Source organism: Camelina sativa, chromosome 6 (genome assembly GCF_030686135.1).
Source record: "Camelina sativa cultivar CO46 ecotype springtype chromosome 6, ASM3068613v1".
In the NCBI taxonomy this organism is placed as follows: Eukaryota; Viridiplantae; Streptophyta; class Magnoliopsida; order Brassicales; family Brassicaceae; genus Camelina; species Camelina sativa.
The window spans coordinates 23,810,881-23,834,670 of NC_141885.1; the positions used below are offsets into that span (position 1 = coordinate 23,810,881).

The following is a 23,790-nucleotide window of genomic DNA, read 5'->3' on the forward strand; positions in this document are numbered from 1 at the left end:
AGTTACTATACAACTCAATGTGTACTATACTCTGGTGCAGTACCAGCATATGCAGCAACTAAAAAAAATACCGTTTCCTTTTTATGAATAGAATAAAAGTTTTATGTTGCATTACATAGTTATCATTACATCGTTATGCATTGTTGAACTCTGGTCTTATATTCGTTAGTTCTCGTGGGGAATACGATATAGCTCGTTCCTGCTATGTTTGTGAGGTGGAACATAACGAGCCGACAATAACTGAAACATTCATTCGGTCTTAGATTGGTGGTAAACACATCAATTGTTAAAATCAGTGAACTCATTGGCCCGAGGGTCTTTTATTGGTTTCAAGTTCCAACAAACATGTGTCTGTGTCTAATTTTTCATACCACTTGTTTTCATTATTCGTCCAAATGCAAGTTTCTTAGCAGACAATTAGGAAGTTCACGAAAACCTTCTTACACCTGATTTATAATGACGTTCAGAAAGTGTGGTATATATCATTACAAGAAATGAACCGGATTGTTTCATATGACTATATCATTGGATTATACATGCTAGATCGTAGATCGATGTATATATGTGTAAAATACTATATTATTACAGATTTTATCTCAAAAACCTAACGATACGTTTTATAAAATAAATGGAATATTTAGTTATGTTGGGCCGAGAAGGCAACCCGCACCAATCAGACAAAACCCGGGTCGTGAGAGACATACGTAGCTGCTTTTAATTTATAAATTAATATGGATGGTAAAACAAACATGCGAAAGTTACTATTTACAGACTACAATGATGTAGTACACTGGTGCATGTCTTTTAATCGCGAATGAAAGGCTCTTTCAATGTTTTTTCAACTACTTTGGATGTTGTTTGCTTTTGCATCGAGGAGAGGTGTTTCTTGAATATGCAGATATGCGAAAACCTTACGCATGAGATTTCATCTCAATCCAACATTTACATGTCACAAGTTGAGTGGCTAATTTAATGAACAAAATTCATCGCCAACATTTCCATATCTGTCAAAATTATATCCTAAAAACTTGTTAAAAAAAAACCTTTTAGTCATAAAAAAGATAATCATTTATAAAAAGATTTGAGAATATATCTTTAACAATTGTTGAGACAAAAATCGGAAATAGAATAATAAATGTATTTTTCTTTTACAAGACAAAAATAGATATGGTCCGAAATGCCCGAGTTATAAAATTATAAATGTATATGTTTGTGTTGATAACTTGATACTAGTACTTACGCCATCGCCTGATTATATTTGTTTATTGGTCCCCGATTTTGTATCTGTGCAAATATATGACTAAAAAGAGACATCTATCGAGCGGATATGAAAAGTCAAAGTTGATGTTTGCTCAAATCATTTAATCACAACTCGGCCTACTGAATAAGGATTTGGCTACCTCTTAATGAACAGAGTGTAATACGATAACGTGAACTCGCGTATTTTGTACTATTAACTAACACCCAAGCCACACTAAATAAGGGATTTGGCAGATCTGACTTGTAATAATTTTGCTATAACATATACTAATACAAGATCGATTTTTATTGAGAATTTTGCAGTTATTAAACACTGCAAATAATTGTTTAGTGTTGGTGGCGATGTGGCTCCACCATTTGAGCTTTTATTGTGTAGTCTTCCCCATGTGACCAAACGATACGAGTATAGTGTTTATACAATCAAAATATTAGTTATTATATATTCATAATTTGAAAGGCATCTCACTAACCAAATTTAAGGATTTTATAGAATAAAACACGAGTAAAGATTCCCGAGATATGTGTCTACATGATAAATGGACCCAATCGATTTGATAGCTACGTTGTCAAAAGGATTAATATACAGTTGATGTAATATAGTACGATTAGATACTTCAAATCTTGAAAAAAAAAAAGAAATCGAAGGAAAACAAAATCTTATGTTAACGATCATAAATTATTCAACAAGACAATACCCTAAAATGGCGGTGATAGCCTATGACGCACCATTTAGTAAGGAAAATTGTTTGTTTTTTTGTACTTCATTATAACACGTTATTCACAAAATTATAAATGATACCTCTTTTTTGTTTTTGTAGATTATCCTGAGGGCGTTACAAATTAAATTACAACATAAGTCATTACAGGTTATTCATGAATAACAAATTGTGAGAAATCGTCAAAAAGAAGTACCCATAGAAAGTGAAAGATAAAAATGTGAACAAAGAAATGGAAACTATTTGACCTGAAAACATAAAAATAAAAATGTAGGAGAAAAAGGAATGGACCTACTAGCCGATAGGAGGCTCAATGACAAAAAACGTTCGATAAAAGAAAAAAAGGCATCTTTATAAATGATGAAACGGCGGCGTGTGGGGGCGCAGGTGTTCATAGTGCGCATGTTTCTTTTCTTTTGCAAAAGCCTTAAGCGTGTGAGTGACTTCGCGGAGGGTCTGTTTCTGGCTTAGCTTCGCTTGGCTCATCATTTAAGGCTCTGAGTTTTGACTCTCTTGGTTCATAGATTCTCGAGTGTTTTGGTTTCGGCTCCCAAGCCAAGAGCTCTTGGGTTCAGACTTTTAAATTTTCAACCTATATTTTTTTTTTCTTTTTTTCAATACTTTTCCACCTGATTATTGATATCAAATCGATGATGGAGTGTGCAAATCCATAATAATTTTGATAAGATAGAAAAGAAAATTCTGAGTGCAATGAAACAAAATAAATATAGACGTTTCTGCATGCGTGATCAGAATTGTGCATATAAATAGAATTAGAATAATAAAATCATTATTAGTTTTTTATACAGAAATAAAGTTTAAGATTAAATTTATCGATTAAAACATATCATTTAATCTGAAGTTCATTTTTTGGCTTAATTATTGAACCCTAGCTAGAGTGATATTTATCAAAACATTTCTAACGTCGTTCTTATAATTAATCATCGTTTATAATGACTGCTTAACAAACTTATAATTTGAGTAGGGAAAAAATTCATTTCCATAATTCATCTCAAATCTGCCTTTTATATTGATTATTTCCATGTTTTATTTATAATCTTTATAAACAATTATTTTGTAATTTGGTTTAAGTATATATATAATTAATATCAAACATATCAAAACTATAAAATATTTTGTAAATAGTTTCTCTTAACTACGAAATGGAGTGGTGGACATATTGTGGAAGTGGTAGACAATATGAAGTAGTTCATATTTAACCGTTCAATATATTTTTTTTTGTTGACCAATTTTTTAACCGTTCAATAATAACTATTGAAAATCAATGCCTTCATCAACTAGTGAAGCCTGGAAATGGGATTAGAGAGACTTATTAGAGGTTCTAATAAATAAATAAATGAGTTTGAGTGCTTGGAAATCCAAGTTTTATATTTTTCATCAACTAGTGAAAATTATAAATTTATATTTTTATTGCGTGAAACAAAAGCAAAAACAAGCAACTCGTTGGGTAAAATGAAATCTGCAGTTTCTGCACCAAGTTAAAGAAGACCTGCAACATTGCCGCCTTTACATAAATACACACACTAGATGCATAGGCTCTGTATCTCTTTTGGTATTCGATATTTGTTTAAAATATTATCCAAGTTGATTAAATTTCATGGATACACAGAGTTGTTTTTAGTTTTCTGAAGTTTCAATAAATAGTCAAATTTTCGATGTGTACGTAATAATTAAACCGTTTCTTAGATAGATTATGATTTTACGGTAACGTAACCAACATTTTAGTATTATCGGCCTATATAATTAGAGATTATGGGTTATGGCTAGTGAGAAGTGAGAACTCTGAGAGAAATCAAGGGGTTTCAACCTTTTAAGCAGATGAACAAGCAAGTTTCAAAACTTAGAAACAAAGGTTGTCATACTAATAATATTCATACGACGTGCGAATTCGTACAATGCACATCCGTTTATTTTTATTTTAATGATAAAACAACATCATATTATTTATGTCCAAATTTCTTTCACAAACCAAATGTTAAAACTCATAACATTATCTTAAAACTCATATAGATTAGTACCTACCTACCCTTGACCTTACGAATATACTATATAATATCCTAAAATTTATAACACATGTATCACGGAATGGCATTGGAGAGTAAAGATAAAGAAAATTACTATTTCATCTAACTATTTGATTTTCATATAAATATAAATATATATATTCGTTAAATTAAACTTATTGTAAATATAATTTATTTTTACCATTTTGAATCAAACTGGTATTTACAAAACAGGCTATGGATCCGTCACACATATAAAAAAAATTGAAAGTAAAATTATTTATTTACTGTGAGAACTAAATGTTCAAATATTTCTACATGATTGGTGTTAGTTGTCATACATGAAAAGAAAATATTTCTAGTTTCAACATGATTCTACTCAAACTCTAATGTGTAAGCAGTAGTATCCAATTATTTCTTAGTATCATGTATTTGGTATATATGCCGTATACCGTAGTAACCAATTATTTCTTAGATGGCATATGAGTATTTGCAAGCTCATGATCACTGAAAACATGAGCCTTCGGTCGATGATCAGATATCTTAAATTAACTACGACCATATAGATTATAATTAAGATCGAATAATATTTACTGTAACATGGAGAATCTATTCCTATTGTTCATAAACAAAGGACTTTGAGAGATTTCCGAAGCTAGAAACTACTTAATAACAAATTAGGCTATAAATTCTTAAAACTTTTCCGTGGACCGTTATTTGTAAATTTTTCTATTATGCGAAGGATCTTTGTTTTCTTATATAAATCATAGGACCTCAATCAAACTGACCCATTTAGTCCAACTAGATTAAGCAAGTAATAACTACTCTATTAATTTAGTGGTTGATCGTACAATTAGACCTAAATTTGTATTCCTTCTGGTAACGTGATTACGTTTTTATGGTGCGAATTCTAAACCATGCAAATTTGCATTATTGATTTGTCCATGGTAGTTTATTTGGTACGATGTTAAACTTTAGTATTATTAATAGATTATCTAAATCATTTGTTCAAAAAAAAAAAATAGATTATCTAAATCTAGATATAGCTGTTGTTGAAAAAGAAAATAGAGAGAGATACCTAAATCTAGACTATGTTGTCTATAAAAAAAAAGTCAATAACTCGTCAAAACTTTAATGTGTTGCATTATTTCCTTTTTTCAAATAACGACACAACTTATGATTTTAGTAGTTGATATGTATCTCTACTTTTTTTCTTTTTTCTTTTTACAATATAGTAGACGATTATTATTGTATTCTGAAACCCATATGGCTTAACAAATTACTAGTTTACTTTATTTGTTTTTGGGTGTGGTCGAACCCGGAAATTCTGGATGTCAATAGTCAGATTAATAATTAAATGCGGAAACGTAAAAAAAAGTGTTTGATGCTACCGTTACCTAAAACAAAAGTGAAGTTAATGGTGGTGTGATTTTACAGCAGCTGTTTTTAATCTCTTTATTTATATAAAAGAAAAAATGAAGTAAGAAGTAAAAAGAATGAAAAAAGAGAGAGAGAGAGAGAGAGAGAAGAGATTTGGTAATATAAAAAGGAGAGGGGGGTGAAGCCCGAAGCATCTTATAGTATTTTTAGTAGCTTCATTCCCTTCTTTTGCTCAGATCAAAGTCTTCTCTCCCTCTCTCTCTCTCTCTCTCTCCTCTGCACATTTCTTGGTTCGCTCTTCTTATGCTCTGTTTTCTTTAAAGACAGAAGAGAGAGAGAGAGACAACTGAGTGTACAGAGTACTTAAAAGAAGAACCGAGTTAGAGAACTGAAAAGGGACAAAAACCAAGTTTTGGTTCTTTCTTACTTCTGATTCCTTCTTCTCACCTTCTTCTCCTTCTCTTCAATAAGAAAACGTAAGTCACTCTCTCTCTAACTCTCTGTCTTTTACCTTCTAAAGAAGAGAAAGAAAAAAACGTGAACAAACAAGAATTTAACACTCTGCTTCGTAACCGTCAGTTTTATTTTCTTGAAATTATATTCAAGTACGAGAGATCTCTCACTCTCTCTCACTCTGCATGCTCTGTTTCTATCGTCTCTGTTTTAGCTACTAACGTAATTGATTACTCTCTCTGTTTTCTTTGTTCTTTCTCAGATCTAGAAGAAGCCAACAAAGAAAAAAAAATGTCGGAAGGAGTAGAAGCAATAGTAGCGAATGACAACGGAACAGATCAGATAAACGGAAACAGAACAGGAAAAGATAACGAAGAACACGACGGCTCAGGCAGTTCTGCCTTAAGCAATTTCCTATGGCACGGTGGTTCTGTTTGGGACGCTTGGTTCAGCTGCGCATCTAACCAGGTAAATTCCAAAACAAACCCTTCATTAAGAAAAAGTGATTTAGAATTTTTTCGTGTTCTTTACTAATGAAAAAGATCTGATGAATCTTTTGATGATGGTTATCAGGTGGCACAAGTGCTACTGACGTTACCGTACTCGTTCAGTCAATTAGGGATGTTGTCGGGAATAGTACTTCAGATCTTCTATGGTTTACTCGGAAGCTGGACTGCTTATCTCATCAGTGTTCTCTACGTCGAGTACAGAGCTCGTAAGGAAAAAGAAGGCAAAAGCTTCAAAAACCACGTCATTCAGGTCCCCCCACATAAATCCTCTCTCTCTCTCTCTCTCTCTCTCTAATCAAAATCACTAATCATAATCAAACTATCTCACTAATCTTTTACAAATATTATTATTATTACTTAACAGTGGTTTGAAGTACTCGATGGATTACTTGGTACCTACTGGAAAGCAGCAGGACTCGCATTTAATTGCACTTTCCTCTTGTTCGGATCTGTTATCCAACTCATTGCTTGTGCCAGGTCTCACTACTTTCTTAATCTCTTCTTTCTAATCACTCTTTCATTATACTACTACAAAATCATTATTGAATAATGAATTATAAATGATTGGTTATTTTTTTTGCAGTAACATTTATTACATAAACGATCACTTGGACAAGAGAACATGGACTTACATATTCGGCGCGTGTTGTGCAACCACTGTGTTTATACCGTCGTTTCACAATTACCGTATTTGGTCATTCCTCGGCCTTGGTATGACCACTTACACTGCTTGGTACTTAGCCATTGCCTCCATCATCCACGGCCAGGTAAATTATACAAAATTATATAAGTATTTTCATATTTATATTTATAAAGATCACTACACTGTCGTTATCATATTTATATGCTTTGTAATGAGGTGACAGTATATGCCTTATTTAAAAAAAGAAAGAAATTCGTATATTTTCTCTTTAAGATCAGGGAAAAAGAATTGTTAGAATTATTCCCTTGGTCTAAACCCAAATTTGTATTTTATAAAGTTTAGGACTAGGACAAAATTAGCACTCTCAATAATATTCTCCTAATCGAATTTTTTGTTAATTAGACGGAAGGTGTGAAACACTCAGGTCCAACAAAGCTAGTGCTTTATTTTACCGGAGCCACAAATATTTTGTACACCTTTGGAGGTCACGCGGTCACTGTGTAAGTTTTTATCTCTTATCTCTATTCTTTTCATATTTTAATGATTATTCTAATCTAATATCCAAATTTTTCATTTTTTATATAAAAGATCAATTAAATTCTGTCAGACATAGTTGAATAAGTACTATTTAAGTTTAAAAGCTAAATACTAGCAGAAAAAGTATGATATCTTAAATTGGTGTCATATTAAATAATGGCTGCTGTATTGTATCGTTTCTTCGCCGCTTCTATTGCAGCTTTTGCCGGCAAATATGGTGTAACTATTATTACTGTCATGATGATTTATCATTATTATTTTTTTCTCCCTATCCTTAAAATAGTAGTAGTACTCTAATAAAATTTCTAATCTTTCTTTATATGTAAAATAAAAGAATAGTAGTAGTCATTATTCCTATCCCTATAAAGAAATAACAAACACTATTGCTACCAAAGCACTACTACTAGTAGTAGGAATTAGTACCACGTTTCCTTGAAATGTCAAATACACCCTTTGATGATTGTGGTGCATCGTTAATCTTTTACACTTATTTGATTTAGGATTTTAATTATTGAATATTATTAACAGTAACTTTGTATTGCAGTGAGATTATGCATGCGATGTGGAAGCCTCAGAAGTTTAAGTACATTTACTTGATGGCGACGTTATACGTTTTCACATTAACGATTCCATCCGCTGCCGCCGTTTACTGGGCCTTCGGAGACGCACTCCTCGACCACTCCAACGCGTTCTCTCTCATGCCCAAGAACGGATGGCGTGATGCTGCCGTTATCCTCATGCTCATTCATCAGGTATTCATTTACATATTTAACAATTTTTGTTCTTTTTCGTTTTAGTTAAATTTCTACCATGACGTTATTAACTTATTATGCAAATGTGTTATTGGTGCAGTTTATAACGTTCGGATTCGCATGTACGCCGTTGTACTTTGTTTGGGAGAAAGTGATAGGGATGCATGACACAAAGAGCATTTGCTTAAGGGCTTTGGCTCGATTGCCTGTGGTTATACCGATTTGGTTCTTAGCTATTATTTTCCCCTTTTTCGGTCCCATCAATTCCGCGGTTGGTGCTCTTCTCGTTAGCTTCACCGTCTATATCATCCCTTCACTTGCTCACATGCTCACATACCGATCTGCCTCCGCTCGTCAGGTATTCATTTTGTACTATTCGTAGCTTGCTTGATTGATAACAATTTATTGAGTTAACCATGGTTTAGATCTATAAAACAACTTAAAAAAATGTTACCAAATTATACACCAAAGTTGAGGAGTCGGTGGAGGAATATTATAGTTGTGGCCTGTGGGTAGGGTTGTGAATAGTTATTGACACTGGAGGGCAAAAACGACTTGTGTTATAAAAGATAGATGGGGTTCAGTGTTCCGTATCTTACGGAAGATAAGATCATCACCCACATTCCTTACTGACGTCCCCTCCAAATATTTATTATTGAGTTGGTTTCAGCTCATTCTTCTTTTTCTATATGCTTACATATAGAGAAAAAAATAGTAGTATATAACATATGGTTAGGTTAGTATTATTAGTAAATAGTAATTGACCATGACGTATTTTCTCCTTTTTCAAATCTGATTTTATGATATTAACATAAGAAAAAAGTAGAGGAAAAGGGTTATTTTGGGAGGAAAACAGGGGTGAGGAATAGGTAAGAGTCATAATCATGAATGAAAAGGAGCTGTACAATAGGGACTCTGTGCCTAACATTAATCTAAAGTGAGAGTCTAAGTATGACAAATCACAATCATGTATATCTCTCTCTCTCTATCTCATGGGTCAACAAAGCTTTGGATTTTGTCCATTATTATACGACCAAAACCCACAAACTCTTGTACACACTCTCTCTTTGATGGTTCTTGATTATTATTTTTTGGATCTTTCTTGTAGAATGCGGCGGAGAAGCCACCGTTCTTCATGCCGAGCTGGACTGCGATGTACGTGTTGAACGCTTTCGTGGTGGTTTGGGTTCTCATTGTCGGATTCGGGTTCGGTGGATGGGCTAGTGTTACCAACTTTGTTCGTCAAGTGGATACTTTTGGTCTCTTTGCTAAGTGTTACCAATGTAAACCAGCTGCAGCTGCAGCCGCTGCGCATGCTCCCGTCTCCGCTTTACACCACCGTCTTTGAGAGATGGAGCCAAGGGTCTAAACGCCTCTGTGGAGGGTTCTTACAAAATTATTTGTTCTTCTTGTGTTTTGTGTTCGTTCGTATACGTGAGGGAGTAAAAGTCACGAAAATAGTGTTCTTTTTACACACCCCTTTTTAAATGCGTGCTAAGCTCTTAATTTTTTTTTTCCTTCTCTTTTGGGGTTTTGTATTTTTGTTTTCACTCCTTAGTTGTTTAATTGAATAGTCGATAATATAATGTAGTGTGTGATTTCTTAATTTGGTATTTGTTAAAACCAAAGGCAAGTAATGTATCTTCTTCTCTACTTTTCCTTGGCTTTAGTAACAGAAAACAGTCATTATATTTATATCTTTCTTACTAAACTGAACACTAATTCTTTTATATCAACAATATATATTTACTCTATATATTAGTTTATAATTCTAACACAAATCATTATTAAGCGGCTCATCACTACATACTAATGATTGTTTTTAAAGACATATAATTTAACCAATTATGATTCTGTATTTGAAAACAAAAACAGCTGATTCTTGAGTTTTATAAAACTTTCTATTTGTATAAACGACATTTAAGTAAATATTTTGAAACTGTTACTTAATGGGAATGTATTAATTTAACTAATGGAACATGGGACAAGTTGGACCGAGGGAGCCGGTCATCCATCTTTGGGCCACATGGGTGTGTGGGGAGGGGTCGCACGTGGATTCTTCGTCGGAGTCACGTGCCATTATTTACTTCTCACTCTTGTCTCTGATCAAAGAATGGATCAGAGGACCGTTCTTGTCTCTCTTAATAAATATGGCATGTGTTGTTCATACTCTCCCAATCGTTTCATTACCTTCCCATATCATATGCTCTGGTTTCACATGTACTTTGCTCAAAAATAACTATATACTATTATTATATATGTATTATTAACTAAAATATTCTCGTTTGAATCCAGAGATGATTTCTGTACTTTCCATCTGACTTTTTTTCGTTTCTTTCTGTATCATATAAAAAAAAAGATTAAAATGTTTCTTCTAATAGTAATAGCATATATAATTGTTCTAGAGAAAGAAGAAGTGAATGTGACACAATGTGAATGTGAGTCACATATATGCGGATATGGCCAGAGATGAATCGTCTTTAAATTGTTTTTGTGATTTAAGCCATGTGAGTTTTTGAGACATTTTGTGTTATTTTTCGTTTGTAATAGAGACATTTTTAAATTAGTGGAAGATGGACTATCTGGATTCAAAAAAAATCTGGCTAACATATCAATGATGGTATTTGTTGAAAATAAAACTGTTTGATGATGTATGCAATAAATAGTATTTTCATAAAATATCTCGCAACAATGATTCAATCATGTCTTTTCATAACATTTGACATCTTTCTCTCGTTTTGGCCTCAAATCCATTATTTTGACATATCATTGTTTCTTTAGAGGCATCTTGAGCTGTTTGAAAGTTTTGATGGCTGAATTATCAAAACTCATTTTTTGATTTTTACTATATCCTACACTACACATACCCAAACACATGAACAAGGGTAAGTGAAGTGCGTTATATGAATTTGTAACAAACATTCAGATGTTTGTTTCCAATCATCAGCCAAGTTTTGAGAGATGATAAATTGTTCCTGCAGACACAGAAGACCGATGAAATGTCCCACTAAACTTAACGGGTTGGACTAAGACCTTCAATCCAGTCGAGAATACTTCATTAACATGGGACTAGAAACCCCTCTAATAATTCTTAATACGAAATAGAACATTGTCTTATCATGTTCAGGATTTTGAATTACATAGAAGAAACACACCTTTGTTCATGGCCTTAAAGATTCTCTCGACCTCAGATGAAAAGGAAGTGACTGGTTCATCCAGTAAAATTCTCTTACTCTTGTTGGGTTTGATCTTGAGCAGCTATTTAAGGTACACGAGGCGTAGGGAACACGATCGGGGTATGAGCTTGAGGAGGTATTTGAGGTACACGAGGCTTAGGGAACAAGAGCTTCAGGCGAAAAGCATCCATCCCATTTAAGTAATAGTGGTATAGCCGTTTGGCTCTTATGAACCCGAGGCGCCCATATAATGCCAATGCTCCTTTGTTACTCACTTCTGCCTCCAGAGTTACCTATAGTCATATACATCTTTCCGTTAATTAGATAGCATAATCACACAACCATACTCTCGTCATGAAATCAGACTTGAATATATGGAACTTGAAGAACAATGCCACTCAATTGGTTCCAGTTGCAATCTAGACTTACTAGTAGTAAGTTACTACTCAAATCACAGTTGAGGAATCTCACAGATACAACAGAGAATGACTTGATTATGAGGACTTTTCTAGTAGTAAGTTACTATTCAAATCACAAAACCATACTTTCATGTTGTAATCAGACTTGATTATGAGGAATTTGAAGAGGAAATGCCACTCAGGAGGTTCTATTTGCATTCTATTTACTACTGAAATTATAGTTAATAATATCACAGAATACAAAATTAATAAGTTGGAGACAGGGATTGTTTATTTCAAAATACCATCAGTTACATTCCAATGCGAATGACTATAACGAGTCATGGACTACATACAGAAATTATATAATATATGCATACTAGGTGAGAGACTAGGTTTTGTGATTTCCAACTACAAACATTCGTAACATACACAATACCAACAGGTCTAAACGAATATCGAATGTTTCCAACTCTTAGGAATATGATTAACTACTACTCTCATAGGTGGAACCGAACTTCCACACACAGTGATCTACAAGCTTTTTATAGCTAAACAATTAGATGCAATAAGAACACTTGCAATGATTTTTGCAACTGTATCAACTCAGCTCTGAAATTCTACACGATACTAGTATGATAAAAAGGAGGCAATGTTTGAGGACATGTAATGTAATCTTACAATAAAGAGAGAAGTAAAAATGCAAGAGCAACATACCTCTTCACAGCCTGATTCCATCATTGCTTTTATCGATCTTGTGACAAGCTCTGAGGCTGTCAAACACAATGAAAAGTTAGCACACACAAAATCCCAAACTTAAGAGAGGCATGGCTTTGCAGTGGATCAAACACTATCAGCAATCATCACAAAAATGTCAGCTACCACTATCCACTAATCCCACTATCAATCTGATTCTGTAAGAAGTTAGGGAGGAGTAGCTCAAATATTATTACCTATGCCTCGGCCACGATATGGTTTAATAACGACCAACATGGCGATGTACCCTCTGAAAGTTTGTCGATGATCTCCCATCTTACAGACTACGGTTCCTATGCATTTACCTTTGTGAAAGGCCTTTTTAAGAAAAGAAACGAACGCTACTCATAATCCACTAAAACATAAAACTTATGATAGGAAAACAAAAGGCAGGGTATCAAAAAAGTACCAGGAAGCAGAGCTGCGGCCAGAGGTAGACGAAGTAGCGGTAAGTAAAGATGGAGTAAGGTTCACTAAGTTCTTGGTCAACAAGAGACATAATCAACGGCAGATGATGCTCACCAGCGTAACTCATGTACTCAATCTCTGCCTCATCAAATTCTTCTTTATCTTCCATCCCTTTCTCCATTGAAACAAGTGATTGAGATCCTGAATCGTATGTATATACTTACAAAGAGAAAGATGAAATTTTTGATCAGTTGTTTATATATATATAGATGATACAGGATCACTTAATGCAAAAGTCAGAAAAGATAATAAAGCAGAAACTGTAAAAGAGTGAGCTGATTGGGATCCAATTAAGTTGCATTCTCGGAAAAAAAATGAGCTGATTGTTTCAAACTTGAAAGTTTAGTGCTTTCACGAAAACCTCTAAATAGCTCAATCAATAGCTGAAGCAGAATCTATAAAAACACTCTAGTAAATCAAACGACTTTGGCTAAAGCAGAATCTATAACAAATACGAAGTAGTGAGAGAGGTTAGAAAGAGATAGGGTTATCAAAATTGAAAATTTCAGATACCAATATCACTGGGATGATAAAATAATACTTACCAAGAGATTGAGCTTTGAGAAATTCGAAGATTCAAGTTACGATTGGGTGATGATGTCTGATGAAAAAGAAGAAGAAGAAGCTCCAGAGAGAAAGAGGAAGAAGAAGGTTGATGCCACGTGACAAGCATGTGTAGGGTTTAGATAGATTTGGGCTTTATTTAAAAGCCCAAATAATTAAAATGAAGACCAAATATGTAAAGATTAATTAAAAAAGGCTATCCTAAAATCATTTTTGTTTCAACTTCACTACCTTATCTTCTTCTTCGTCTTCCTTTGAACACATTCGAAAACAGCAACACGGCGATGGCGTCGCTAATACTCGGAGCTCCTCCGCGAGTCACCGTCGCATTAACCTCTTCACGGTTATCATCTTCTCACTCAGAAACCGCCGGTGTCTCTCTCTCTTGCTTCACTCAGCAATTCTCTCTCTCCGCTTCTTCATCCAGCTCAATTCCACTCGGTAATCTCTCTTTAACTCTCCCTCCCAAATGTATCAATCTCTCTCTTACCTCTCATATATCGTTGATGGAGTGGTTTTTCTCCAGTGTACTGTGGAAGAGGTGACCGCAAAACAGCTAAAGGAAAGCGCTTTAACCACTCTTTTGGGAATGTAAGTAATCAAATCTCTCTTCTAAATTTCTTAATTTTACTTTGCGAATTTCGAAAATTTTGGGTTTTGATTTTTTGGGTTTTATGATGTGAATAGGCGAGGCCACGAAACAAGAACAAAGGAAGAGGACCAGAGAGAGTACCGGTTCCTCCAGCACCGCCGAGGAAAGATAAGTTTGAGAACGATGAGAAGATCAAAATCGATATTGACGAGTCTCTCTTCTCTAATTAGAAGAAATTTGAGATTCTCTTCACTTGTTTTTCTCTCTCACTGTAATTTTAATTTGAGTTTTTAGTTCTGATGCTGCGACTCTCTTTTGTTGTTAAAACATCTCTCTTTCTATGAAAGCTTGCTTTTTTCTCTGAATCAGTTTTTTTTCTTCTGATTTGAGTCTTTTACAAAGGGAAAGAAAAGCAAATATGAACACCTAAAAAGCAAAAGAAAAACAAGAAGCGTTGTTGTATCTGTTTTGAAAGTATCAAGAGTTTGTGATGTTCCTGTAGACTGTGCAATGAGTGTAGATGAGAGACTGTACATGACGCTTCCTTGAAAAAACTAGAAGCCTTGTATCTGCTTAGAAAGTAGGAGAATTTGTGATGTTTCTGTAGAACTGTGCATTGAGTGGAGATGAGACTATACACATGACGCTTCCTTGAAAAACTAGAAGCCTTGTATCTGTTTAGACAGTATGAGAATTTGTGATGTTTCTGCAGACTGTGCAGTGAGTAGAGATTAGATTGTACATGACGCTTCCTTCTTCAATCTTTATCTTCCTTGTGACTTTGTTCCATAGATGAATCATGTAACTCCCTTTGCTCATGTCCTTTACCGTCTTCTCTACCCATTCTGCTTCTCTTGTGGTTGCAGGTTTCTTGAAAACCTTTGGGATTTTGATCCAGTTTACTGGATAGAATGCATCCGGGGGCAAGATTGTGACGTTGTATCCAGGTTTGTTTCCTACTCTCGTGATAACTCTAGAGACAAGGTAAGGGCTGTTGTGTCCCCATATGTTTCCGTCGAAAGATGTGGAGTACTCGTGTAGGAATTCTCTCATAACCGGATGGTAGATGTCAAAGACCATCACTGCATTGTTTAGTCTTGACCATGTCTTGGTTTTGGGATCTATACTCTGTGCTCCAATGGCGTTTCTTAGTCTTGATATATCGTCAAGGAAGATGATGTCTGTGTCAAGATAGACTCCTCCATATTTGTAGAGCACCGCGAGTCTTGTCAGGTCAGAGAGATTCATGAACAAGGGGACAGAATCAGGATCCATGCGGCCACTCTTTAGTCTTTTCAGCCAAGCTTCAGCAGGAGTGTTCTTAACGAGGAACGGGATATCAAAGGTTACAGCAATGAGGTTGAAACCTCGATCAATCAATGGTTTAAGGATGGTGTCTCCTCTGCAGGAGTCTAAGGAGTTGGACAAAATCGCCAAGCAGGCACCAGGATTGGTGGTGAAGAGAGTGTCAACAGCTAACATCTCCCTAGGTCCAAAGGATTTTGCAGGAGAAAGCCAAACCATAAAGAACTGAGCAGAGCAGTTGTTGTTGTTGTACAGCTCAAAGAGTCTAGAATGGAATCGCTTGCTCTTGCTAGTCGATTTCAGTATCTCCATATCAGGTAGCTTTCTTCTAAACCAGTCAATTCTCTCAATCTTGCTAGCTTTACGAGGAGGTACCAAAGGATCTAACTCTTCTGTTTCGTTACGGTCCGAGCAGTCCACAACTTTGACGATACTACTAGTAGTACTCTTGGTCATGTTCACGGAGTCATTGGTTCTGGAGAGAGGCATGTTTCTACTGAACAAGTCAATGCTCTCAATCTTGCCAGGTTTAGGAAGAGGTACCAAAGGATCTAACTCGTCTGTTTCGTTACAGTCGGAGGAATCCATAGCTTTGACGATACTAGTACTACTCATGGTCTCGGGGTCATGATCATTGGTTCTAGAGAGAGGCATGTTTCTTGTGAACCAGTCAATGCTCTCAATCTTGCCAGCTTTAGGGAGAGGTACCAACGGATCGAACTCCTCTGTTTCGTTACAGTCGGAGCAATCCACAGCTTTGACGATACTACTACTACTCATGGTCACGGGGTCATGATCATTGGTTCTGGAGAGAGGCATGTTTCTTCTGAACCAGTCAATGCTCTCAATCTTGCCAGCTTTAGGAAGAGGTACCAACGGATCTAACTCGTCTGTTTCGTTACAGTCGGAGCATTCCACAACTTTGACGATACTCATGGTCACGGGGTCATTGGTTCTGGAGGGAAGCACGTTTCTTCGGAACCAGTCAATAATTCTCTCAACCTTGCCATCTTTACGAGGAGTTACCAACGGATCTAACTCCTCTTTGTCGTTAGGGTCTGAGTCAAAAACTTTGACGATACTAGTACTACGCATGGTCATGGGGTTAGTGGTTCTGGAGAGAGGCACGTTTCTTGTGAACCAGTCAATATTCACAAACTTGGCAGCTTCGCTTGGATTTACCAGCGGATCGAAGTCTTTCTTTTCGGTATGGTCTGAGTCTACAACTTTGACGATACGAGTACTCATGGCCACGGGGTCATCGGTTCTGGAGAGAGGTAAGTTTCGTTTGAAGGGTGAGTTGTTGTCAGGAACAACAGACTTTGGAGATTCAATGAAGAGAAGATACAACGCGAGAACAGAGATCGCATAGATTGCGAATAAGGGTTTCCTTGCTTGCATCTTTGATCCTATCTTGTGAAACAAAAAAAAAAAGCTCTTGCTAGGGTATTCTTGTTTCAGAATATAAGATCGTAGACAGAACAAGACTAGAGGTAATCCATATATATCAAAGTTGTGTCGGTTTAAGAATCCGTAATGGAATTGGATTACGTTATGGTTACGATATCAGCCATCCCTTGGTGCCATGTGGGTTTTGGAAATACCTTAATCTAATAATGGATAATTGTGATCCTTTTTATTTTTTTCCTAAGATTATCTTCTATATATATATAAAAAATAATGCAACATGAGGAAATATGTATTTCCCTTTTCTTAAATCATACCGTATTTTGATTGGATAATCTTTCTTAAAATTAATAACCCAACCTGACTTCATAAAAAACCAAAAAAACAACCTTGAACGCCACGCTTTCTCATTCTCTCTACCTTGACTCTGTTCGCTTTATCTCATTGTATTAACTCTGTTTCACCTAAGTGTTTACTTTGAGATGAAATCTTTTTGACTCTGTTTCACCTAAGTGTTTACTTTGACTCTGTTACAACGATGAAGTGTTTACTCTGTTCAACCTATATGTTTCTAACATGGATTCAATTGGTGATCCATTTAGACAAATATATTAAAATTTCTACAAATTCGTCGCTATATTTCTAAGTTCTAATAACTACATTCAACTACCACATAAGCTACTAAAATATAATATAGATATCAAGACAAGACGAGGGATCTTGGTGTGGAGCTTTTGATACGTCAGTCGCATGGCAGTTAAGTTTATAGATCAAAATATCAGGTAACAGAAAAATAATCGTCTTCTGTATTTGATTAATAAGTGAAAAAGTGTTTACCATTTAGGCTTTGGATACAATCTTATACAAACCTAGAAAATCAAGATTAGAGTAAAAAACATAAAACACCTATTTGTTTTATTTCTTGTTATCTCTGTATTCCTATGCAAACAACACAGTGGTCTGAAATTATAATCTCTATAACACTTCCCTTTCCGATCTTAATTTTTCTGGTGATCTTGTTCCATAGATGCAGTCCATAGCTATCTCTGTTCAGCTTGACCAGATCGGCTTTGAGTAATGTGGAGTCATTGCTGCTCCTTGGCGTCTGAAATAGTCTTGGAATGTCTAACCAATTGAATGGATAGAATGCTACTGGTGGCAATACTGTGAAACTGTCCCCGATCGTTTCTCGAGCTCTCTGCGCTACTCTGGTTACCAAGTACGGTCCATTGTGTCCCCATTTGTTCCCATCAAACGTCGAAGCAAACTCTTCCATGAAACTGTAAACAAGCGGGTGCTCTTTCTCGAAGATCAGAACCGCGTTGTTCAACCTTGTCCAGTTCTTTGCGTCTCCTTCCACCACAGTTTGTGCTCCAATCGAATTCTTCAATCCTTTAAAGCTTTTTGTGACGATGAAGTCGGTATCTAGATACACGCCTCCGTACTTGTATAGAATCGCTAGCCTCGCGAGGTTTGAAAGATTCTGGTGTAACGGTATCCTTCCAGGATCTCTTTTGCAGCTTTTCATTTCTTGAAACCATGTTTTGGCTGGTGTGTTCTCAAGCAGCAACGACATGTCTGGTGTGATCGCAAAAACCTTGTAACCCCGATCAAGTAGTGGTTTTAGGATGGTATCTCCTTTAAGAGTATCCATGGATCCTGATACAATCATCAAGCATCCTTGAGGATGAGCTTTAAAGACGCTTTCTACAGCCAAAAGTTCTCTTTTCCCAAAATACTCTGCAGGTGAAAACCATGTCATGAAGAATCTAACCTCACATTTGTCGTCGAGAGACTCAAGAACCCTTTGATGAAACTGCTCTGAAATGTTAGTTGACCTAAAAACCTCGAACTCTGTTAGATGTGATCGAAGCCAAGCCATTCTATCTCTGCTTGTAGTGTTCTTTGGAGGAGCCAATGGTTTTCTCTCCATTCTGTTTCTTTGTGTTACCTCAGAAGTTGGTGAAGACCAGAAGAGAGTTGATTCTAGAGACATGTTTGAGAGGATTGTTCCCACAACAACGAGTAGCATTATGACCGCGAAAATGGCGGTAGAGAACACCGGGGAATTCGTGTGCCTGTATTGCCGGACATCAAGTATTTCTGAGAGACTCCTTTTGTTATTATTATCCTTCTCCATAGTTTTCAGAATGTGTGGAACAGAGAGAGGGAAAGTCAAAAATCTCACATGGAGTCTTTGAAGCTAATGCATATAATAACCTCCTCAATTATATTTTCATTATTTCTTATAGACTAATGTGATTTAGTCTAGGTAGTTGGATTATATTAGATGTAGATTAATGTGGTTTGGTCTATGTAGTTGAATTAATTTAATAGAGGAATTTTTTTCCTTTTTCTAAACATAAACATAGTTGAAATGTTGAGTATGATGAAAGCGCATGATGAAGATGAACTCATCTTTCTCCATTTTCTTGGTATTGTTTTGGGATTAGGATATTTTAAGGTTCTTCATGTTTTATTGGCTTTAAAAAAACTGTTAAACTATAGGTCAACCTTACGTGGGAGTTTGGTTGCCATATAGATTACATATGATTGTGGAATATGCTGAAGATGTGCATACCACTAAGGGTGCCATGCTTTTTGTTGCTGTTCCTGTGGTGATTTAGAACTAGAATTTTATTTAAATATTATACTTATAATGTTTCTAGTAGCGAAGGTTTTGAGGGTTTTTTTTTTTTTTTTTTTGAGTGCCATGGTTTTTATAGTTATACGTATAATGGTTAACTATGATAATTTCTATCCACAGTTTTAACTGCAGTTTTTTATTCTTATTACACAAATGTTATTTTTTCATTTACTATTGTTGTAAATTTTTAAATAAGCCATTGAAACTTATAAAAAAAAATAGTTATTATGATTAATTAATTTGCCAAACTATAATGATTGTAATTGATCAGTTTTGCCAAACTCTTTAATGGTTGAGTTGATTTTTTTTGTTTTTGTTGATTCTAATCGATTGATGTTGAAAAAAGTAGTCATCATACGTGCAACATATGTGTTTTTCCCCCTTGTGAGAACACACGGATCGGTATACAATGATGAATGGTTTTGAGTTTTTGCGTATATGTCTCTTCTTTGAAAACTCAAAACACAATCTCCATGGTTTGGTTGGTTCAGAAAAAAACTCCATCACTATTGTTATAACAAAACAGTCTAAACCGTATACGGACGTTTTGAAGAATATATCTTTCTCTTGATTCTCAAAGACTCCGCTAGGTTCAACTTGTACTAGTCGATCTCTGATGAGAGATATAACTTGTACTAGTCGATGTCTACTGAGAGATACCTCATACATATAACCAATGGTTGCTAGGAAACAATTCTCTAATGAAACAAGTTCGAAATAATACTATGTAGAGTCTAGTTTATATATAATAAGTAGCAAAATATAAGGTAATTTCCATAAGAGATCATCACCAAAGATGAGGATATATATCACGATGACTCGTTTTTGTCCATCAAATTTGTTGGGGCATTGATTGTTACCCTCAGATTCTTCGAAACACTACTACGCCTTATGTTCTGCAAAACGAAATTTAACATTATTGTGAGAAGTTTAAGAAGAAAAGGCTTGTAAGTTTCATTTACTAAGAATCTTGAACTGTTAAAGGAATGAGGATGTGTACCATATGCCTCAAGGCCATGTCAAGGGAGGACTTAGAGAGATTTCTCCCAAAGCCCAAGCTCGTTTTATCGTCGTATTTTGGAGGTGGCAGTTTCCTCATGTTCACAACTCTTTCCACCATTTGAGTGCCCATCAACACAGGATTCACATCATTACTAGTCTTGGACCGTCCTGTTGATCTGTCACCTGAGCTGTACACTCTGCTTCTTGAGGCTGAGACAGGTCTAGCACGTGTTTCAGGGATTGTTGGAGTTGTAGATTTAGCACTAGAAATCGACTTTCCCACTGAGGATGAACAGGTATAGGCAGATGCTCTTGGATTGGATTTGATTGTAGAGGTTCTAGTGTCTGGATTTGAACTCTGAGCAGAGTTGGTTAGTCTTGTGGAAGGTAATGTAGTTCGTGAAGTGGGTGTGGGTTGTCTTGACGGTTTACTGCTTAGTTTTACTTTTTCAGCGGTGTTGATGACTTGTTTGCTTAAAGCAGTTCTTGAGATTGGCTTGGAAACTTTGACGCTCCGTGTCACAGGTTCTTGAGGAATGTTTTCAACCTTAAAAACAAAAGCTTAACATGAGTAATCATTGATGGTGAATAAACTAGCTAGTGCTTGGAAACATGAACCGCCATAGTGTGAACATAGTACTTAGGACTAGGATAGACTAAGAAAGACACATATCAATCTCTTATTTCCTCTTAAAGACAAGATAGATAGATAGATAGATAGGAAGGATGAGGAGTTTTAAGAAATCGGTTCTCACCCGTTGTTTCAAAGCAGTACTGGACCTAGCTTTAGTCTCTTTGAGTTTAACCATTGAGTTCTCTTGCCCTCCTAGCGTCTCAGGAGCCGCAAGTAACCTGGAATCAGATCATCTATACATAAATATCTCAACAAAAAAGGCGAATAGCTCTGCTCTATTCGAACATTCTATCTAACAACTCAGAATTGGAATTGCTTAGAAGCAAAGCTAATGTTCATAATCTCATCAAACAACTTAACACTTTAAACACATTAAGAGAAACACATTCGAGCACTCAAAGAAGTACCATTCGTAATCAGATTTGTCACTCTCAGAGTCCAAGAACTTTTCAACAGCGCTCCTACTCGTTTCCAAGATCTCTAAACTCTTTGTGCTACTCTTGTCAACACTGTTTGCTCCTGTACAAATCCAACAGCAAAATTAACACAAAAATCACTAAAAAAAAACTCTTAATTACTCAAAAATGAATCTAAGATTCCATAGTTCACTTCTTAGATTTAGGTTCCAGGAGCTCAGATTCGAAGAAATCAAAGTCAAAATTAGAAGAAATGAAGAAGATCCGGTAGTAGACTAACCAGATTCTGGAAGAGAAGAAACGATTTGAAGCTTCTCGCGTCTTCGCATCTCCAAAAACAAAGAGAGCTCTTCATGTCCATCACGACCCACCAACACATTCTCCATTTCTCGGAAAAAAGAAAACCTCTTCTTCACGCTTAGCTGATGATTCACTATGAAGATCGTAGCCAAAAAAAAAAAAAAAAAAAAAAAAACACGAAACGAAAGGTTAACAATGCAGAAGAAGAAACAAACAGAGATTGATTCAGTCGCGTATTCACGAAACTGCCACTGATTCAGTTCAGGTGTTTGTTTTAATTTTTTTTTGTTGAGGAGATGGTGGAGCGTCGGAGGAAGCTAGAAGTAGTAGAAGAGGAGAGGGGGTATAGATGTAAATGACGTAGGACCCTAATCAGACTGAAACTTAAGATCTGAACCGTTGGATTCACAACGGCGATTGACTGATCGGACGTTTGATATTTGAATAGACTGGCCAATGAAAGCTGCCTCGTAGACCGTGTGAAATTCAAAAACACTTCTCTGTTCATTTATTTTTCTACGCGGCCCATTATGCTAATTGTTTAGGTTTTTAACAAAAGCCCACAAAATTTCTGATTTTTACCGGTTTAGAGAAAATTGGAGGTTTATCGCGGTCAGTCATACCAATCATACATACGTATTTAATTATTTATATGTAATTTATATTAACTGCTTAGACAAAAATTATTTATTGATCATATTAAAAACATCAACATGAATAGAGAGAGAGATATGAGAGACGACAAAAGGCATTCATAGACAAAAGTCACAAAACCCACAAGACGAGGAATTGAGAAACTTATCAACAAGACTCATCTTCATCAAGACACCCAAAATAAAAAAACATGAAATAATAAACACTGAATCTCAGGAATCTCTCTGACAAATCTTTCATATTTATAAAATGAATCAAGAAAATTTGGGGTTTTTTTTTTGTTTGTTTTCGATTCTCCATTGTCTCTGGTTTTTGGAAATTTTGTTTTCAAAAACATTGGTACTTGTCTTCATTTAAGATGAAAAAACTCCTCCCCCTGTTGCAGTGACAACATTGTTCATTTGTTGAAGTCCCATGTGAAAACCATTTGGTTGTTCTGAAAAATATACAATTATCACAATCTTAGTGTTATGTTAAAGTACTATTAATTATAACATTGTAGTATAGAATATGTGGAAATTAACGCACTCTGAGGAAGTTTGTCGACGAAGAAACATATGGCAATAATGAAATAGCACATCAAAAGGACTAATCCCTTCATGTAGTGTGAAGTCCCGTCCTAAAGAACCACAAAAACATAACAAACAAATATTTAGATCATCCATATTGATTGGTCTAATAGATTAATAAGGTATTAACTGAGAAATGCTTAACCTGTAATGTGAAGGCTGTGATGATGATGGATAGGGCAAGAGAACCGGTTTCGAGGAGATTGAAGTTAAGATCCATGTTAATTCCTATAATCCACGACACGATAATGGTCAAGGGGACGACGAATAAGCCAATTTGTGTCGCAGAGCCTAATGCAACTCCCAGTGATATGTCCTGTAAAAAATTATTTGCATTTGACATAAGTTTATGCATTATTTTCTACAACTTTTACATATAAAAAGATATTGGATTAACTAATTAAAAGCAATCAGGGTAATAAAAAGAAAATGAAACACTCACGAGCTTGTTCTTAAAAGCGAAGATGATGGCTCCAGCGTGTTCAGCCGCATTTCCAACAATGGGAAGCAATATGATGCTTATGAAACTTACTGATAGGTTCCATGATTCCGATGCGGTCTAAACCAAAGATAACGTGTATTACTTTTTTTTTTTTTTGGTCAAACACGTGTATTATTACATTAACAT

At 35.4% G+C, this 23,790-nt stretch overlaps 7 protein-coding genes across 9 annotated transcripts in view; 2 read left to right on the top strand and 5 right to left on the bottom strand.

Moving 5' to 3' along the window:
- The first annotated feature begins 5,433 nt into the window (after positions 1–5,433).
- On the top strand, positions 5,434–9,929 carry LOC104792608 (auxin transporter protein 1). The gene is made up of 9 exons (XM_010518795.3): positions 5,434–5,856; positions 6,096–6,301; positions 6,407–6,592; positions 6,707–6,819; positions 6,926–7,109; positions 7,388–7,485; positions 8,067–8,274; positions 8,375–8,632; positions 9,383–9,929. The coding sequence occupies exons 2-9, from the start codon at positions 6,125–6,127 to the stop codon at positions 9,620–9,622; spliced, it is 1,464 nt and encodes a 487-aa protein (XP_010517097.1). The 5' UTR covers positions 5,434–5,856; positions 6,096–6,124; the 3' UTR covers positions 9,623–9,929.
- A 1,379-nt stretch (positions 9,930–11,308) lies between these two features.
- On the bottom strand, positions 11,309–13,773 carry LOC104792609 (N-alpha-acetyltransferase MAK3). Its single transcript, XM_010518796.3, has 5 exons — positions 13,618–13,773; positions 13,014–13,231; positions 12,802–12,922; positions 12,566–12,621; positions 11,309–11,743 (listed from the first exon to the last, which is right to left on the bottom strand). The coding sequence occupies exons 2-5, from the start codon at positions 13,191–13,193 to the stop codon at positions 11,537–11,539; spliced, it is 564 nt and encodes a 187-aa protein (XP_010517098.2). The 5' UTR covers positions 13,194–13,231; positions 13,618–13,773; the 3' UTR covers positions 11,309–11,536.
- A 28-nt stretch (positions 13,774–13,801) lies between these two features.
- Positions 13,802–14,593, top strand: LOC104792612 (small ribosomal subunit protein bTHXc). The gene is made up of 3 exons (XM_010518799.3): positions 13,802–14,077; positions 14,163–14,227; positions 14,324–14,593. The coding sequence occupies exons 1-3, from the start codon at positions 13,921–13,923 to the stop codon at positions 14,456–14,458; spliced, it is 357 nt and encodes a 118-aa protein (XP_010517101.1). The 5' UTR covers positions 13,802–13,920; the 3' UTR covers positions 14,459–14,593.
- Positions 14,594–14,662: 69 nt separating this feature from the next.
- LOC104792610 (uncharacterized) lies at positions 14,663–16,934 on the bottom strand. Its single transcript, XM_010518797.3, has one exon. The coding sequence runs from the start codon at positions 16,932–16,934 to the stop codon at positions 14,907–14,909; it is 2,028 nt and encodes a 675-aa protein (XP_010517099.3). The 3' UTR covers positions 14,663–14,906.
- A 789-nt stretch (positions 16,935–17,723) lies between these two features.
- On the bottom strand, positions 17,724–19,155 carry LOC104792613 (uncharacterized protein At4g19900-like). The gene has a single exon (XM_010518800.2). It carries the CDS (start codon positions 19,078–19,080, stop codon positions 17,866–17,868), a length of 1,215 nt encoding a protein of 404 aa, XP_010517102.1. The 5' UTR covers positions 19,081–19,155; the 3' UTR covers positions 17,724–17,865.
- Positions 19,156–20,132: 977 nt separating this feature from the next.
- On the bottom strand, positions 20,133–22,254 carry LOC104792614 (uncharacterized). Its single transcript, XM_010518802.3, has 5 exons — positions 21,920–22,254; positions 21,631–21,742; positions 21,345–21,441; positions 20,588–21,136; positions 20,133–20,483 (listed from the first exon to the last, which is right to left on the bottom strand). The coding sequence occupies exons 1-5, from the start codon at positions 22,023–22,025 to the stop codon at positions 20,397–20,399; spliced, it is 951 nt and encodes a 316-aa protein (XP_010517104.1). The 5' UTR covers positions 22,026–22,254; the 3' UTR covers positions 20,133–20,396.
- Positions 22,255–22,611: 357 nt separating this feature from the next.
- LOC104792615 (vacuolar cation/proton exchanger 1) overlaps positions 22,612–23,790 on the bottom strand; it is a 44,620-nt gene continuing 43,441 nt past the window's right edge. For all 3 annotated transcript variants that reach the window (XM_087454572.1, XM_010518803.3, XM_087454573.1), the window contains 4 exons: positions 23,605–23,721; positions 23,308–23,478; positions 23,122–23,212; positions 22,612–23,029 (listed from right to left, as the gene is read on the bottom strand). In XM_087454572.1, coding sequence (XP_087310698.1) covers positions 22,947–23,029; positions 23,122–23,212; positions 23,308–23,478; positions 23,605–23,721 — 462 coding nt within the window. In that variant the 3' untranslated portion in view covers positions 22,612–22,946. The remainder of the gene's footprint in view (positions 23,030–23,121; positions 23,213–23,307; positions 23,479–23,604; positions 23,722–23,790) is intronic.

What these genes read in the sequence shown, in the direction of transcription:
- LOC104792608 (XM_010518795.3), top strand. Translation starts at nt 6,125, where the DNA reads ATGTCGGAAGGAGTAGAAGCAATAGTAGCGAATGACAACGGAACAGAT. An exon ending in CAACTCATTGCTTGTGCCAG is followed by an intron (nt 6,820 to 6,925) that starts GTCTCACTACTT and finishes TTTTTTTTGCAG; the next exon opens with TAACATTTATTACATAAACG. An exon ending in TCCTCATGCTCATTCATCAG is followed by an intron (nt 8,275 to 8,374) that starts GTATTCATTTAC and finishes TTATTGGTGCAG; the next exon opens with TTTATAACGTTCGGATTCGC.
- LOC104792609 (XM_010518796.3), bottom strand. Translation starts at nt 13,193, where the DNA reads ATGGAGAAAGGGATGGAAGATAAAGAAGAATTTGATGAGGCAGAGATT. An exon ending in GGCCGCAGCTCTGCTTCCTG is followed by an intron (nt 12,923 to 13,013) that starts GTACTTTTTTGA and finishes TTTCTTAAAAAG; the next exon opens with GCCTTTCACAAAGGTAAATG. An exon ending in ATATCGTGGCCGAGGCATAG is followed by an intron (nt 12,622 to 12,801) that starts GTAATAATATTT and finishes TGTGTTTGACAG; the next exon opens with CCTCAGAGCTTGTCACAAGA.
- LOC104792612 (XM_010518799.3), top strand. Translation starts at nt 13,921, where the DNA reads ATGGCGTCGCTAATACTCGGAGCTCCTCCGCGAGTCACCGTCGCATTA. An exon ending in ATCCAGCTCAATTCCACTCG is followed by an intron (nt 14,078 to 14,162) that starts GTAATCTCTCTT and finishes GTTTTTCTCCAG; the next exon opens with TGTACTGTGGAAGAGGTGAC. An exon ending in TTAACCACTCTTTTGGGAAT is followed by an intron (nt 14,228 to 14,323) that starts GTAAGTAATCAA and finishes TGATGTGAATAG; the next exon opens with GCGAGGCCACGAAACAAGAA.
- LOC104792610 (XM_010518797.3), bottom strand. Translation starts at nt 16,934, where the DNA reads ATGCAAGCAAGGAAACCCTTATTCGCAATCTATGCGATCTCTGTTCTC.
- LOC104792613 (XM_010518800.2), bottom strand. Translation starts at nt 19,080, where the DNA reads ATGGAGAAGGATAATAATAACAAAAGGAGTCTCTCAGAAATACTTGAT.
- LOC104792614 (XM_010518802.3), bottom strand. Translation starts at nt 22,025, where the DNA reads ATGGAGAATGTGTTGGTGGGTCGTGATGGACATGAAGAGCTCTCTTTG. An exon ending in TTCTTCTCTTCCAGAATCTG is followed by an intron (nt 21,743 to 21,919) that starts GTTAGTCTACTA and finishes GGATTTGTACAG; the next exon opens with GAGCAAACAGTGTTGACAAG. An exon ending in GTACTGCTTTGAAACAACGG is followed by an intron (nt 21,137 to 21,344) that starts GTGAGAACCGAT and finishes TTTGTTTTTAAG; the next exon opens with GTTGAAAACATTCCTCAAGA.